This window comes from Aotus nancymaae, unplaced genomic scaffold (genome assembly GCF_030222135.1).
Source record: "Aotus nancymaae isolate 86718 unplaced genomic scaffold, 86718_ANA_hifiasm-v0.15.2.pri h1tg000009l, whole genome shotgun sequence".
Lineage (NCBI taxonomy): Eukaryota > Metazoa > Chordata > Mammalia > Primates > Aotidae > Aotus > Aotus nancymaae.
Window position 1 is genome coordinate 1084778 of NW_026988420.1, and position 18114 is coordinate 1102891.

General features: G+C 36.1%; 1 protein-coding gene across 4 annotated transcripts in view; it reads right to left on the reverse strand.

The window, feature by feature from the left end:
- The window catches only part of LOC105704896 (nucleoporin p58/p45), a 54586-nt gene that overhangs the window by 18815 nt on the left and 17657 nt on the right, over positions 1-18114 (reverse strand). For 2 of the 4 annotated variants that reach the window (XM_064373490.1, XM_064373491.1), the window contains exons 2-9: positions 15679-15821; positions 14195-14230; positions 10944-11093; positions 9870-10007; positions 8159-8269; positions 4271-4295; positions 2840-2905; positions 2345-2519 (exon numbers count right to left, since the gene is read on the reverse strand). In XM_064373490.1, the coding sequence (XP_064229560.1) occupies positions 2345-2519; positions 2840-2905; positions 4271-4295; positions 8159-8269; positions 9870-10007; positions 10944-11093; positions 14195-14230; positions 15679-15821 (844 nt within the window). The remainder of the gene's footprint in view (positions 1-2344; positions 2520-2839; positions 2906-4270; positions 4296-8158; positions 8270-9869; positions 10008-10943; positions 11094-14194; positions 14231-15678; positions 15822-18114) is intronic. The other 2 variants (XM_064373492.1, XM_064373493.1) reach the window with 1 other exon arrangement.

Consider the following 18114-nt stretch of genomic DNA (forward strand, 5'->3'; position numbering starts at 1 on the left):
TTTGTTCCTATCTACTAGAAATTAGAGTAATTTTAGATCAAATTTAAAAAAAATTTTTTTTTCTTATTTCCTTTTTTTTCTCCTTTTTTTTTCTTCCGCTTTGAACTGGTGAGCATGAAACAAAAATCTTTTTTTAAAATGTAATTTTATTTTTAAGTTCCAGGGTACATGTGCAGGATGTGCAGCATTGTTACATAGGTAAACGTGTGCCATGGTGGTTTGCTGCACCTGCCAACTCATCACCTAGGTATTAAGCCCAGCATACATTCACTATACAATTCCTGAAATTCAGCTCAGATGATTTTTCCTTAAGGAAACTTTGACTCCCATGTCTTATTCCTTTGCCACCTTTCTGCTCTTCTCTATCTTTTATTATTCTATTCACCCTCCTAGATTTTTAGTACCTTTGGAGTTGTCTTATCTCTAGAAGACTATTAACACGCCCACTATATGACAGCTACTCCACAAACAATGGTGAGTGGAATCATTCAGTTTTAGAATTAAAATGGGTCCCATTATAGCATTCAATGCTTTCTCAAGTTTGCCTCCTCCATTATTTTCCTCTAATGACATATTCTATATAACTTATATATAATTTCATATATTTCACATAATTTCATGTAATGTTTAATCACAGTCTAAACATTCTCCAATATAAAAACATAACTAACTCTATTACCTAGAAAGGACATACATGGATTAGGAAGATTAAGTGGAGAGGAAACATGGGGCAATACAAGTTGAGTATACCATATCCAAAAAGCTTGGGACCACCAAGTGTTTTCGATTTCAGAATTTTTCTGATTCTGGAATATCTGCATACATAAAATGAGGCATCTTGGGGATAGAACACAAGTTTAAACACAAAATTCATTTATGTTTCTGATACACATAGCCTGAAAGTAAATACACAATTTTAATAATTTTGTACGTGAAACAAAGTTTTAAGTGTAACCCATCCCATGAGGTCAGGTGTGGAATTTTCCACTTGTGGCATCATGTTAGCACTCAAAAAATTCTGTATTTTGGAGCATTTCAGATTTTGAATTAGGGATGCTCAACCTATATTACATTCATATTTAACCAATAAACATGTTAAGAAACCAGGAAATCTGAGAATAGACAATAAAGTCTTTGAAATCCCTTTAACTATTACAGTTATTAAAAAGATCACAAGGTATTCTCCAATAGTGGACTTAAAGACCCAAAAGCACCTTTAAAAATTTTACTTAAAATACTACCAATTCATTTGTGAAGATCCCAGTCCTCTGAGAAATCCACAGTAAAAAAGCAAATCTCACATGAAGTTCATTAGCAGATCAGGGACAACTTTACAGAAAGATTTCTAGACTGCTATGATGAGATCAAGTATATTCTGTAATTACGATAAATAAAACACAAATCACCTATCATGATCCTTTCCCACTAATGCAGAAAAAGACTACATATTATATTTAATACATATTGTACATTATATCATAAGGAGAAAAAACAAGTAGATATTAGTGACAGATAACATTAGCCACATTACTATTTTTGTTTATTTTTATTTTTTTGAGACAGAGTTTTGCTCTTGTTGCCCAGGCTGGAGTGCAATGCACAATCTCGACTCACTGCAATCTCCACCTCTCGGGTTCAAGTGATTCTCCTGCCTCAGCGTTCCGAGTAGCTGGGATTACAGGGATGCACCACCACACCTGGCTAATTTTTGTATTTTTAACAGAGACAGAGTTTCACCATGTTGGTCAGATTGGTCTCAAACTCCTGACCTCAGGTGACCCATCCGCCTTGGCCTCCCAAAGTGCTGGGATTACAGGCATGAGCCACCGTGCCCAGCCTAATTAATCTAATTAACTAAGATTTAACCATGATTTGCAAGTCACTCAAATTTAATATCCACACAGCATAATACAATTTTTACTTAATAACTGACAGATTAAAAAAAATTATTTTCTGACTAGCTATGTCCAGCAACCACTCTTATGAAACCTAGTTAGTTAAGAGAATAAGCTCTGGAGTTGGATTACCAGGGTCTGAATCTAGGCCCTTCAATTTACTAACAAAGCTCTGTGCTTGTTTTCTTATTTATATAATGAGGATAATAATACCTACCTTGTAGGGCCTTGTCAGAAATCCGTTGTAACAGATACAAATTGCTTAGGATACTGTCTTGTATACAGAAAATACTTAATGAAAACTCATTATTAAAGTATGTGAGCTATCCTGTTTTCTACCAGTATGTCTGTATCAAATTTTGTAACTTAAAAAAAACAAGTATTTCCATTTTGGGAAAAAAACAAAACAAAACAAAACCCTATGATAAAATGACCATAAGTTAGTATACCTGAGCAGTTTCTATTTTCAATTTGTCAATGTTGAGAGTGTTTCTCTGTAGTCCATTGGCAGCCAACGACAGGAGTTGCTTCAGAGCTTTAATATCTTCTTGTACCTTAAGCATTGCTTTTGAAGACATTCTACTAATTTCTTCTTGAACTTGTTTCTGCTCCTTGACAAATTTCCTAAAAAGTATGTATTTAAAACTGAGTTTTTAAAAATATACCTTTGATTTCCTACAGAAAAAAAAAGTTTACTTAAAACAGTCCAAGTGTTTTAGGAAACAAAATGAAAAATTAATCTACAATTCACATGCATTTTTACAGAATGGCAGTTAAAGAATTTTAATTCCTGTCATTCTGCTTTCTGATTTCTAAAAGCATTAACATTTTAACCCAAGTTAAGAGGTGCTCCTCTAGAATGCAATTTTAGAAGGAAGTGATGCTCCCGTTAAGTATTCTACAATTCTTCAAGTGTTATATATCTAATTACATTTGACACTCACTGGAGATTTTCAACATCCTGGCAGATGACAGGAGGTAGATTTTCATCCTTCAGAGCTTTACTATCCCTAAGAAAAATGTAAAAACTGTTTTAAGATCACCAAGGTTTTACAAAGTTGACAGCTGAGTTTTAATAGAGTATTAGGGTATTAAGATACAAGAAAATATAGCAAAGAAGCACTTACAGTTTCTTTGGATGATTTCAAAGTTTTTTATAAAAAATTTTTTTATAAAATAGGATCTATAAAATAATGTTAACAATTCATCTGACATGGAGATTTCTTATCTAAGAAGATTAGCATCTATTAAAAACATACTTAAAAGCATCTCACTAAATGTTAACAAAAAAAAAAATCAGAAAATACTACAAATTGGGTAAGATGTTAAACTAAGTTCCCTCTGGCTTAGATTCTGACTGACAATTTGTTCAGTTCCAAAATACTAATGTATTCATTAAAGAAAGTCTACAAAACTTACAACGAGATGCTCAAAGTACTTTTGAAAAATAACTTCAATTAGTTCAACATTCATTGAAATGAAAAAATAAGACCTACACAGAGCTTACAGGAATCATAAATATTTAATGAGGACAAGAACAAGTAAAATTTGGTATACTGCAATGGAATCATGAATTAAGACTTCATAACCCTTAGGCAGATCTTAGTCTCTCTAATCTTCTTCATTTAAACAGTAAGCTAAAATATAAACAAGATGTTTGTAAGGAGTGAATTTTATCATTTATTGACGAACACTTTAATATAGTACAAATTATGTGAGAAAATATAATTGGTAATAAGAAGAATGATCGTCGTCAAACATATACATGATGTATATGGAGACTCCTCTCTTCATTGAAAACACATATACATATATACACATATATATGCACACATATATATACACACACACATATATTTTATATATGTATATGTGTGTGTGTGTGTGTGTGTGTGATTATTGTAACAGTCCCATTTTATGCCCTGGTGTTTTCAATGAAGAGAGGAGTATAAAATATATGTGTGTGTATGTGTGTGTGTGTGTGTGTGTGTGTATATATATATACACACACACATATATATATATATATATATATAAAATGCTCCAAAAGTAAAGTTCCAGGAGTTGTTCAATATTTAATAGGCTAAAGAAATAAATACACACATTTGTATTTATTTGTATTATTTAGGGAACTACCAAACACCTTTCTAGAAAGAAATAGTTTTAAATGTTCTTAAAGACTAAGGCTAAAGATTTGACCTTTCATTATCTTTCCAGAACATGTATATTATTTTACTTTTAACAAATACTGTTAAAAAAACCTTTTTTCTCCTAAACATATACGATTCTACTACTTCCAATTATACCATCTGCCTACAATTTAATAAGTTAAACTCTTTAATTAAAATGTCTTAAGGGTAAATTTGTAAACTTACTCTGGTCTTGTTCCTGTTTTATCACCTGGAAAATTCAAGAAGCTTCATGTAAAAAAAATAGGTAATTTAACAACATACTCCAAATACAACTTTTAAATTAACACAAATTAAAGTATAAATATAAACTGTTAAGAATTTCTTTGCTTGACTCTTAAACATCATGTGATGTCATGACTCGTCATGAACTCAAAAGAACAGCATTTTATGAGTACACATAAGCAGATATATGGCAGATGTGCGTCTACTTTCAAGGTCAAGAATCTTCCTTTCTCAACTATCTTCCATGAAAAATATCCTATATGGATAATTTATGTTGTTGCCTACCAGTTTAACTCCTGATAACTTTACCTGACACTTTTTAAGCCCTTATCAATATAGAATACTGTCAGATTACCCAAACTTTTCCAATCTGACAATCCCTTAAAACAATGATCCCAGTTTACCTTCCTATCTGCCATGAATACGTTCTTTATCACACCCTCACAACAATGGACATATTTTTTAAAAAACTTTTGCCAGTCATGTAGTTAAAAAATGCCACTTCATAATAATTCTTAGTTGTATTTCTTACAGTATTGGTGAAGAAAACCATTTTCTTCAAATGCTCATGAGACAAGCATATTTCTCCTTTTGTGAACTGCCTATTCGTAATTTGCACACTTTTCCTGAGGTATTTTTATTTATAAGAGCTATGTCAATATTAAGTATATTAATTATTTGTTTCATTTACATAATTTCATGTGTCTATTTCTAAAGTTAGACTCTTGTAAGATATATCTCAATTTCAGAAATGTTAAAATGTGAAAAAATAAGCACCTAAAAATCAAGCATTTTGGGCAGAGTGCCTGAGCCCAAGAGTTGGAGACCAGCCTGGGCAACAGGGTAAATCCCTATCCCTATAAAACTTTCTTTTTCTTTTGAGATGGAGACTCACTCCATCACCCAGGCGGGAGTGCAGTGGCACGATCTCAGTTTACTGTAACCACTGTTGCCCAGGTTCAAGCAATTCTCCTGCCTCAGCTTCCCAAGTAGCTAAGATACAAGCGTCTGCCACCGCGCCCAGCTAATTTTTGTATTTTTAGGAGATGGGGTTTCACCACCTTGGCCAGGCTGGTCTTGATCTCCTGACATGATCCACCTGCCTCAGCCTCCCAAAGAGTTGGGATTACAGACATAAGCCACCGCATCTGGCCCAAAATTTTTTTAAAACTTAGCTAGGTATAGTGTTGTGTACCTGTGGTCCCAGCTACTTGGGAGGCTAAAGTAGGACGATCACTTGAGCCAGGGAGATGGAGGTTGCAGTGAGGTGAAATCATATCACTGCACTCCAGGCCTAGGTGACAGAGCAAGACTCTGTATCCCCCTCTACCAAAAAAAATCAGGCATTTCTTTCCTCAATTACCCTTTACCTCTGCACATGGGTTTTACTTTTTCACCTCTTTCATCCAACTGTAATTTATGTTTCCATGTTTTATATTTCACTGATTTTAAGATTTTTTTTCATATTTTAGTATCTCTGAAATTGTCACCTATCTTCTATAGATGATGTCTTAAATTTTATGAGACATAGAAATAAAAATAGGGATTTAATTTTATGTTTTTCCAAACAATTCACCAACTTTTAAATTGACTAGTATGTTATTTCTTTGATATGACATTTTGTTGTATTTTGTAAATACTTATGTACACACAAGCATGTATATAAAAAACTTGAGCCTGTTTCTACCATGAATCCCTGATTACCACGAACCCCCACTTATTCTACCTAGCTTTGCCTCAGTAATACACGTAGACCACTACAAAAGCTTCCTAACAGTTTTCCATTTTATTCTTGCCTTCCTGAATGCTATTTTCCATATGACTGTCAGAATGCTCTTAATTCTAAAATACAGATCTCATCAAATCCCTTTAATAGACCCAAATTGCCTGAGGTATTAATATAATGACAAAACTCAACATGGCAAACAAGGCCTCCATAACTTCTAGAACCTCATCTTTCTGCTCTATGGCTAATCTGGCCTTTACAATTTCTTCAAAAGGTCCTTCTCATCTCTAGGCTCACTCAATGCTGTCCCGTCTTCACTGAACGCTATTTTTTGCTACTCTCCATCTGGTTAAATCCCACACTAGTACTGCAGGGCCCAGGCTAAATGACATAGCTACTAGAAAAAGAGAAATCATTTGGATTAAAAAAATAAAAAAAAAAGAATCCCTTGATATGAGCAATAGATACAAGGAAACAAGAATGTAGTAACCAGAGATCCATGGTAGAAATAGGCCCAAGTTTTTTATATACATGTTTGTGTATACATATTCATAAAATTTAATGTCATACCTAAAACATTTATTGCATTTATTCTATATATTCTCCTTGCTCAACTCTATCTTAGGTACACTATAAAAGCAGGAAGATGTGGGGAGGGGCAGAGGAGGGAAGATTAATTTCTTACATTTATTTATCTTACTCTTCTGATTCAGCCTGCTCTTTGACATGGAGCCTAAAAACAAGTATAATAGAGAAGTACTCTCATGCTTAAAATAAAAGTAATAACAATGGTACCAGGCTATTCCATTTGAGCAATAAATAAGCTGCTAAAGCTAATTTTCTAATTATGGAGTTGCTACAGAGAAAACTAAGTAAAAACAAACTCTGTTTAGAAATCAGCCAATTTTCATTGAAAGAGATATCTGAACTTTATAAAAAGTTTAAAAAGATTTTACTAACTTTTAAAATAGTAATTCACCCTAGAATAGTATCTACTTTTAATAAAACCTGCGCCCAGTTTAAAAAAAAAAAATACAGCTACACGGACACTATTTCAAACCTTCATCCATTTATCTCATTCTCCAGAGAAGTTCAGTACGTATGCATATACTCTAGCATATATAGTATATATGGTATATATTCTAGTGAAACATGCTTTCATCAGAAGCAGAAGAGATGGTACAAAACAAAGCAATGCACAGAATAAAAACATTTTCAAAATGAATTTGGGTTAGCAAATTTTTAAAACCAATATTCAATGTGGCAGGGGCAGAGCAAGAAAGGTGTTTTCATACTGGTTGGGGGTAAACTGGTAAAATCTTTTTGGGAAGGCAATTTCATAATCTGTATACTAAGAGTCTCCAAAATATCCCTCTCTTTAAGCCAGTGATCCAATTTCTAGGTATTTTCCCCAAGAAATAACCAAAAATATAAACAAACATTGTTAATATAAAAGGAGACACCTACATGTCTGGCTCTGCTAAGGTTTTACAAATAGTAATCCTCAAACCATTTAACAGATACGGAAAACTAAAGCACACAGTATAAGAAACTTCAATAAGGTCACAGAGATCACAAAGCAGATCACCCAGGATCGGAACCCAGGCAATTCTCCTCAAGAGCAGATGTTCTTAAACTACTCTATTATTTTGCCTTTTTAGATAAAGATGCCCAATTTTTTACTTCCCAGAGTAGAACATCTGGAAATAAACGTCTAATAAGAGAACAGTGGTTGACTAAATTATGATCCATCCATAAAACTGATATTAAGCAGCATTAAAATATTTAAAAACAATTACCGACACTGATAAATGTTTCTGATATGTTACATAAGAACAAACTACAAAACAATACTGCATATGTATCATGATCCTAATTTAAAAATACATATTCATATACATATTAAGATAGCTATATAAGACATAGGCACATACAAATCTGTTAGCTACAAAAATAAGACCTTAAATGCACAACACACACAAAATGTGTAAACTATTTGTGAAATATTAATGCAAACCAATTTAAAAGTAAAAATTATTACTACTGAATATCTAATCTTCCACACAAAGGAATTTTGAGCAACCCAGACTGTTAGAATATAAAATTACAATAGCATTACTTACTCTTTTTATCTGAGGAGCTACTAAAATCTATGCCACCAAGGCCTTCATTGCCTGCAGTTGAAGTAGCTGCTGTAGTTCCCAAAGTCAAGCCTAAAGCATTCTGTCCTAGTCCTATAAATAAATTAAACACCACTTACAAATTTCATTGAAAGACTACAACAATTTCCCCTTATTGATCAAAGGACTCTAATACTAATTTTAAAGTCAGATTCCAGATTTTCTTCATATTTGATTTAGGAAATAAGTCTACAGCATGTTTTGGCCAAAGACTGATAATCTTTCTTGAATTGAATAGTACATGTAGTTTGGAAGATGTAATTTTTCATTATTACAAGGGTCATAAAATGTATCAATTCAATATATGTGGGCACTCAATCTTTGTTATAAAGGGGTTTTGTTAGAGAGGGCTTTTAAACCCTCTCTACAAAAGCAGTTTCAGTTGGTGTATTTTCAATGGAATACATCTTGTCTTCCAATCACACTTTGGAATTGCATACTTTTAAAATAATCTAGTGTGAATTTATAGGATTTTAATATAATACATATTAACTATAATTTCACACTCCCAAGTTCTTTTCACAAAACTTTAAAAAAAGTATTAGAATTCATGTATTTATTTAAATCTTCCCTCACTGACAAAAGAAATAAAAAGGACCAGATCATGGTTAATCATAAGTCATTCATGTATACCTGTGAGTCAAGTAGCACAATTTCAAGAACCTTGGGTTGATAAATCTATATTTCTTTTATTATTTTCTTTTGAGATGGAGTCCGCTCTTGTTGCCCAGGCTGGAGTGTGATGGCATGATCTCAGCTCACTGCGACCTCCGTCTCCCGAGTTCAAGAGATTCTCCTGCCTCAGCCTCCCAAACAGCTGGGATTACAGGCATACATCACCATGCCTGGCTAATTTTGTACTTTTAGTAGAGATGGGGTTTTACCATGTTGGTCAGGCTGGTCTCCAACTCCTGACTTCAGGTGATCCACCCACCCTGACCTCCCAAAGTGCTGGGATTACAGGTGTGAGGCACCATGCCCAGCCTAATAAATCTATATTTCTATAAGACCATGCATTCCTGAGCTGATAAGAACTGTTGTTCTTTTTAAACAAAATGTTATCTCTAGATAAGTTAACTGACTCCTTAAACAGGCTCTTCTTTGTTTCCTTATCTAGTTAGTCAATATTGAGAAAGACAAAAATGTGTTTTTCTAAAATATGGCTAATAGGCTGGGTGCTGTGGCTACATCTGTAATAACAGCACTTGGGAAGGCCGAGGCAGGTGGATCATTTGAGGTCAGAAGTTCGAGACCAGCATGGCCAACATGGTGAAACCCCATCTCTACTAAAAACACAACAATTAGCCAGATGTGGTGGCACACACCTGTAAACCCAGCTACTCAGGAGGCTGAGACAGGAGAATCTCTTGAACCCTGGAGGTGGAGGTTACAGTGAGCCAAGATCATGCCACTGCACTCCAGCCTGGGTGACAGAGTGAGACTCCATCTCAAAATAAAAAAATACATATAAAATAAAATATGGCTAATACATCCAATTATGTATGAAAACCATCATTTTATAATTTAGTTTTCATATTTAAAGGAAAATATGCAGATTAAAGAGAAAAAGTCATCTGCTCAAAGGGCCAAAACAATAATAAGTCCATTTAAATATAGGTATTTACGATTCCGGAGAATAAATACCATCAATTACCTGATGTTGCTGTGTTTGTGCTCTGGAAAAGTGAACCTCCCAAACCAGCTAAGGCTCCCCCTAAAGAGAGGCCTGTTGATGCAGTTGTAGTTATGGCTGTTGTTCCACCCAAATTATTTAGGGTAAATCCTGTGGAAGCTTTAAAAAGAGACAGTAAGCTTTCAAAAGGCAATCTTATTTAACAGCAGCATAGAAAAATACAAATACAATGTTTTAAAAACTGATTTCCATGATAAAATTGGCTCTTTGGAAGAACTACTTGCTAAAGATAAAATTCTATACTTAAGAATAAAGAGGCCGGGCGCGGTGGCTCATGCCTGTAATCCCAGCACTTTGGGAGGCCGAGGCGGGTGGATCACGAGGTCAAGAGATCGAGACCATCCTGGTCAACATGGTGAAACCCCGTCTCTACTAATACAAAAAATTAGCTGGGCATGGTGGCGCGTGCCTGTAATCCCAGCTACTCAGGAGGCTGAGGCAGGAGAATTGCCTGAACCCAGGAGGCGGAGGTTGCGGTGAGCCGAGATCGCGCCATTGCACTCCAGCCTGGGTATCAAGAGCGAAACTCCGTCTCAAAAAAAAAAAAAGAAAAAAAGAATAAAGAGAAACAGTAGCTTTAAAGCAAAAACCAATGACAGAAATAAGGGCTTTGAGGAATATTAGAATGGTACCAGGTAACTGATTCCAGACAGCAATATTGTTTCCAACCCAGACCACCAACTTCATCTTCATATTATATAAATCATAAGACAGGCAAGATTTATGCCAAGTCTGTCTTTTCCTGTCATGAAATGGCTCCTTGAAAACAAAGCAAATATTAACAGCTTTACATTTTACCTCTCTGGCCCTCTCCCCTGCTTTGCTCTCTAAATAGGGACTATCTCCCAAGATAGCCTCTCCCGCTCCAATGCTCAAAGCTCACTTTTCTTCTTTATAAATCAATAATTTCTGTAGTCAAAATTCTAAATGATTAAAATAAAAAGTTATGTTTAGTAAAGGTGACTATCAATGTTCTCTAATCAGATAAAATAGAAATTTAAGCATTAAATGCAATGGTTTTTCATTCTGCCTCACCTGCTGGAGTTGATGTCAGAGCAGACGAAAGAGTGAGACCGCTAGCTGAGGTAGAAGTAATAGGTAGAGCAAATGGTGTGGCAGATGCTGCAGGTTTATTGAATCCTAAACTGAAGCCTGTTGCAGGGGCAGATGTAGTGGCTGGTGTTCCTATTTAAATAAACAAACAAACAAACAAACAAACAAAATCCTTTACCTGTAAGTGTTCTATTATACTGGTTTCAATCAGGATCCCTAAAAGTTTGTGATACTACCTTTTGCCAATAGAAGGGTGTACGTGTGAGAGAAAATAAAAGTTGAGACTAAATCATGGTGAACACGGAAAAGATGGCTCTTTGAGTTAAGAAAAACAAAAGAATGGTCAGGTATGGTGGCTCACACCTATAATCTCAGCACTTTGGGAGGCCGAGAGGGGCAGATCTCTTGAGGTCAGGAGTTTGAGACCAGCCCGGCCAAAAATCCCGCCTCTACTAAAAATACAAAAATTAGCTGGGTGTGGCAGTGTACACCTGTATCCCCAGCTACTCAAGAGGCTGAAGCATGAGAGTCACTTAAACTTGGGAGATGGAGGTTGCAGTGCGCCAAAATTGCGCCACTGAACTCTAGCCTGGGCAACAAAGTAAGACTCCATCTCAAAAAAAAAAAAAAGAAAAGAAAAGAAAATCCAATCGATGTAATATATCAATTTTAATTCCACCCCTAGATTTACCTGCTAATGCAGCATTTATCCTCCTCTTCTGGCCCCTGTGTCTCTGTCAGCCCCCAGCTGTCCCCTTTTTCCTTTTTAGTCCTTTTTTTTTGTACCTCTCTTTCCTCTGTTCATGTCTTAAATGACACTTCCTACAGTTCCATTCCTACTTCTTTACTTCCCCAATGACTCATCTACTTTCATCATTTCAACTACAGGTACATAAATCTAAAGTGACATCCACCTATGTCCCTAATGTCTAGTCCTATCTTGATGTCCCTTTGGACTCTTACATATCTCACCAGAAAAATTTTTTGCTAAATCCCCAACCTTGGTCAGTTCAAGCCAGAAACCAGTCATCCTTGACATCCCTTCCTTCTCCTATACTCCATTACTCACAAATCCTGTTGATTCTGCTTCAGAAATATCCTGTATTATAAGCATCCTTAAAAACCCTAGCTTAGGCCATCTTTCTCTTAAGAACTACTATAACAGCATTTATTTCTCTGGTATCAGTCTCTTCCAACCTCTAATCTATTCTTGAAATTATCTTGGTTACCTTAAAAAAAAAAAAAAAGGGGGGGGGCCAGGTACGATGGCTCACACCTGTAGCCCCAGCATTTTGGGAGGCTGTGGCGGGCAGATCACCTGAGATCAGGAGTTCTAGACCAGCCTGACCAACATGGAGAAACCCTGTCTCTACTAAAACTACAAAATTAGCCGTGTGTGGTGGCGCATGCCTGTAATCCCAGCTCCTCAGGAGGCTGAGGCAGGAGAATTGCTTGAACCGGGAAGGAGGCTGCCATGAGATCAAGCCGTTGCACTCCAGCCCGAGCAACAAGAGTGAAACTCTGTCTCAACAAAACAAAACAAAGCAAATATCCTAGTGATTCTGCCCAATTTAAGGTTCCTATTATATTCTAGATTGTCAAAATACAGTCTAAAGGCATGACATACATCTCCCTTTCCTATCTGGTCCCAACCTGCTCCTGAAATCTCAGCTCTGCCCACCACTTCTACCTCTGATTTCTAAGCTCCAATAACAAAATATTTCATATTTCCCTGAATGCTTTTATGATTTGGCCTCTGCACTTGCCACTCCTCTGTCTGAAATGCTTCTTGCCCATAAAGTAAACCCTACTGTTTTCTTCCTCTGCCTTCCATGGTGCCTCTCCTTTTAGGACATTTATCAGATTATGTTAATATACCTGCCTATCCCTTTCACCTCACAACAGACTGACTGCCTTGCTCCAACCCTTAGCAGTTCCCAAGGTCATTATCAAGGACCATCCTCACCACCAGGGCCACAAGATAATATTCAATGTTCAAGGCATTATGTATATACAAGGCCACATGGTTAGAAGTAGTAACTGCTCAAACAATATTAAATGAAGAAGTGTATGAATGACCTGCATTGACTTATCCTGAAATCACTGAGAGAAGAGAAGCCAGAACTATGCTTCTGGATTGCCCTGACCACAAATGGAAGTTCCTGCCAGAGTACAGTGCTTTGAAATAATGTACGGGTTACAACCTCAGAAAACAAGACTCAGACATGGTGGCTCATGCCTGTAATTCCAGCACTTCAAGAGGCCAAGGAGAGCAGGTGGCTTGAGGCTGGGAGCTCATGACCAGCCTAGGCAACATAGTGAGACTTTGTCTCCACAAAAAATAAAAATAAAAATAAAAATAAAAAATTAGCCAAGTGTTGTGGTATATGCCTGTAGTCCTAGCTACTTGGGAACCTCAGAGAAGACTGCTTGAGCCCAAGGGTTTGAGGTTGCAGTGAGCTGTGATGATGCCACTGCACTCCAGCCTGGGCAACAGAAGAACTTGTCTGAGGAAAAGAAAAAGAAAGAAAACAAGAAGATTCACTTGCTCCGTTTTTGTAGCCAATCCAGTACAAAATATTGGTGATAAACAGATGTGGTGTGTTTCTGTTAATAACAGTATGTAGCAACCAAATGAAAAAAGTTTGCCAATCCTTAACTGAAAACTCAATTTGAGAGCTTCTGAATGTTCTTTCATTTCCTTTCCCTTTCCTTTCACATTATTTACTGCCATCCAGATTGAAAGCTGGCTGAAACCCTAGTTATTCACATTCCCTTTTGTGTAACAATACAGAAGGTATTATGTGTTTGGATATTTAGTTCAATATCCTCTATTTTATAGATAACTAAAAGCCCCCAAGTATTACCTAAGGTCTCACAACTACTTTAGAGGAAGAACCATGGCTTAATTCCAACATTTCTGGCTTAAAGTTTGTTTTTTCCACTAAATGGAGTCAAATGACTAAAAAAGTAATATGAAATAAATTTCCACATTAAAAAATTTCTGCATTTAAAATACTTTTCTGAATTATAAAAGTACTCTATAGTCATTCCTTTTTTTCACTACTCAAATACTGAAAGGTTCTCTGATAAGTCACTATCTGTGATATACACACTTTCTTCTATACCCCAGCTCTGTAAGATATTAGAAGAGAGAATAGTAGAAAGATCACATAATTTGTTAAAATTATTAGAAAACCACAGAGCTGGGATCGTTCCTCAAAAATTCTTACCCAGAGTTAATCCTGTAGTTATAGTTGTTGCTATTCCTGGGAACAAAAAGAGAAATAAAATTTATTCATCAATTAAGATGACATTCTTTTGGTTTACCTGTCACAAGGAAAAGACTCAAAATCACCCTCAGGGATTAACAACACTTCTAATTAGAAAAATACATATCTTAGTATCTGCCACCATAACCACTAATCAAGCATTTTTCCCATAACACTGGTTTTCATATTACTAGCTATATATAATTTGATTAAGGAAAAAAATCTATAAAATGCAAGTAACTATTGCTTATAACAAAATTAAGCAAGACCAAAAAGAGCAACTCCAAGCAAAATGCTACACTGAGCTGTCTCAAGTAGCTCACTGTCCAATCTGCTCATATTTATCCCTGTAGTTACTCCATTTTCTACATGTGGCTGTGAAATGTGATGCACTCATAGCAGGAAGATGAATGCAAAAAGTAGTAAGAAAGACCAAGAGGCTCTGAGGGTAGAAAACAAAGGGTAAATAAGAAGCAAACTTTTTAAATGGTCAGCTCAGTGAAACATTATTTTTCCAGCTGTAAGCATTAAAAACAAAAATTTTCTATTGTTTTTGAAAACTTCAAGTCCTTTACCTATTGCCCTTTTCCCACTTATTCCTTTAAAAATACAAAATTGTAAAACATCTCTTAGGAATGTAAATTATAGACCAGGCATGATAACTAAGCACTCTGAGAGGCCAAGGAAGGAGGATCTCTTGACCCCAGGAGTTTAAGACCAGGAGGAGAACCCTTCCCTACTAAAGGAAAAAAAAAAAAGAAAGAAAAGAAAAAAAAAAAATTAGCCAGGCATGGTGGTGCATGCCTGTGGTTCCATCTACTCAGGAGGCTGAGGTGGGAGGGTCACTTGGGCCCAAGAAGTTGCAAGGCTACAGTGAGCCACGATCATGCCAATGCACTCCAACCAGGACAACAGAGCGAGACCATGTCTCTAAAAAAAAAATGTAAATTATGCTACAGCAAGAATGCTGACTCTCTTATGTATGTTAATGTTGCAAATTGATAAAGCTGTCTTAAACAACAATCTCCACTAAGGAAAAACACTGCATTATATAATCTAAAAATTTAAATTACTTTAATTCATTATATTTAAGGAAAGAGATCTTCCAGGCAGAGCTCACAGTGAACTGAGATCGAGCCACTGTACTCCAACCTGGGCAACAAAGTAAGACTCCATCTCAAAAAAAAAAAAAAAAAGAGAGAGAGAGAGGGAGAGGTCTTCCTCAATTCAGTAAGAAAAACAGAAAAGGAACAGATGACAGTCTATGATTGGGCCTATCACTGGCTCTTGATTCCAATTCCTTATATTTATTTTCATCTTAGTATTTGCCATTTTTCAAGATATTCTACCAGTGATGATCCTTGTAAAGGGAGATATAGGACAGAATTTAGGAGAGAATATCCCAAGCCAGTTACTCTCTGCCAATGTGATCAGATCCTCCTCACCTGTATTTGTTCCTCCTAGAGTGAACCCAGTAGCAGGTTTAGATCCAAAGAGCCCGGTTCCAAAACCACTTGAAGGAGCAGATGTAGTTGCTGGAGTTGCAGTACTTCCAAGAGTTCCAAAATTGAGCCCCACAGAAGGGTTGCTTATTTAAAAAAACAGAAACAAAACAAAAACCACAGGCACAAAAGGAAGTCTACTAGAACCAATATTTACTTAAGAAAAATAAAAATTAACTCTTCAAGATAATTTCATTCATGTAACATATCTAATACATTGTCATAGGACCTAAAAACAACAATAAATTTACCTTTAACCCACCAAGTTCAAATATGTTTCTGTTCTTCCTTAAAAATAAACCCACATGTAAAAGTCTTAAAAAATATAGTGCCAGATTTCAAGAAAAGCAGTCTATAGCAATAAGGATTTCAGAACTCAAGGTAATCATAAGTAGAGATCACAATTATTCTGCTTTCACCAATTTTTGAAACCTAGCATATTTTTAAATGGCCATAGTTATTTTAAGTTGTCTTCACTACCTCTCTGTTGCTACATTACCACATTCACGGAGTGATATGGGGTTGGGGAGAGCATATAGTTAGGTATCTTACCACCAAAAAAAGCAAAACAGAAAAACTAGTGGGGACATTCCTGGCACAAGTTAAACACAAAGCAAAATCATCCTGTCTCGGGATTATGTGTTCATTAGCAGAAACTCTTCAGAGAATGTTGAAAAGCTTAAAAAAAGAACAGCTGATAAAAACAAGTGAATGTGAACAAAGTTCACAACTTTTCAACTGCTCTTATTAAGACTCAGAAGTTCAGATTTGCTATCTAAAGGTGGGAAGACAAATTGTGAAAATAAGTAAATTTTGACAAGTTGATACTACAAAAATTATGTAGGAGAGTTAAGGGAGATTACATAGCATAATGGGGAATCCTCTTTATCCTACATATTTATAGTTATTACCTCCCTCGCTACCCTTCCATAAAGAATAATCATGAGAGAACCCAATATCATTTTTAAAGTCTCAAAAGCCCTGGAACATTTCAATGAAAGAGGAAATGTAAGAGGAACTCAGTAGTGTGGCTGGGTTCCAGTACCAATTCCCTCATGTTCTGGTACTTGGATGCCGTTCCTTAACCTTTCTGAACCTCTATTTCCTCATCTGCAAAATGGAAATTAACAGTACCCACTTAGCAGAATTTTTTTTTTAATATAAGGGTTAAGAGACTGCACAGGGTGAATTAACTTCAATAAATGTTGTTATGACTGTTATCATTAGGGATACTTATAAATTTAACTAAACATATTTTGTACAAGGCGTTATACCAGGAATAGCAAGGGAGCAGAAAGATGACTAAACCCTTACTCAAGGAACATGCCGTTTACTGGGGGATAAACAACACAAATAGCTGTACTCCAAGCCAGAAGAGTTCTCCAAGTTACTCGGGTCTGGGGGTCTTTTTCATAGTCAGCTCAAGAAGCCACTCAGGTTTTTGAAAACATTAGGGGACAAGGGAGAAAGGAAATATTCAAGCAGTAGATAATTCAAGCAGTAGAAATGTACACCTTCAGTAAGTTTATAATTACTATAAGGCAGATTATAATCAAGTACCAAATGATAGCAAAGAGATACTGTAGAAGTTTGAGGCAGAGCTAATCACTGAGATAAGAATGGAGGAGCTTATTAAGGGATAGAACTTGAGATGGGCCATCCATACTGAGTAGGTAAAAGGAGAGGAAGTACTTAGTCTACCATTGATCTTTAAAATATGTTTGGGTGCACCAGAAAATTCGAAGGCGAGGCAGAAGGCAGAGCAGGGCTGCAAGATCTCACCAACAATTAAAACAGATCTTGGCCAAGCTGAGTGGCTCATGCCTGTAATCCCAGCACTTTGGGAGGCTGAGGTGGGCAGACTGCTTGAGTCCAGGAGCTTGAGACCAGCCTGGGCAACACGATGAAACTGTCTCTACCGAAAAAACAAGAAAATACACCGAAAAACAAAAATTAGCCGGGCGTGCTGCTACATGCCTGTAATCCCAGCTACTCAGGAAGCTGAGGTGGAAGGATCACTTTAGCCCAGGAGGTGGAGGTTGTAGTGAGCTGAGATTGCACCACAGCATTCCAGCCTGGGAGACAGAGCGGGGCCCTGTCTTAAAAAAAAAAAAACCAAAAAACAAAAAACCCCACAGATCTTTAAACATTTACTCTGAAATTAAATGGTATTTTTAAGAACATATTGCTACAATCAAAACTAAGTGAGATATCACACACACACAAACCTAAGTGAGCACTACAAGCAAAAGAATCCAGTATGTAATGGCTCTATCCATAGGTAGTACAACCATAAAAGAGGCATATATGCCAAAAACATTTAGCTTAGCTGGTGGTAGTCTGATCGCATTGTTATTTTGACTGTTGTGTGTATAATGT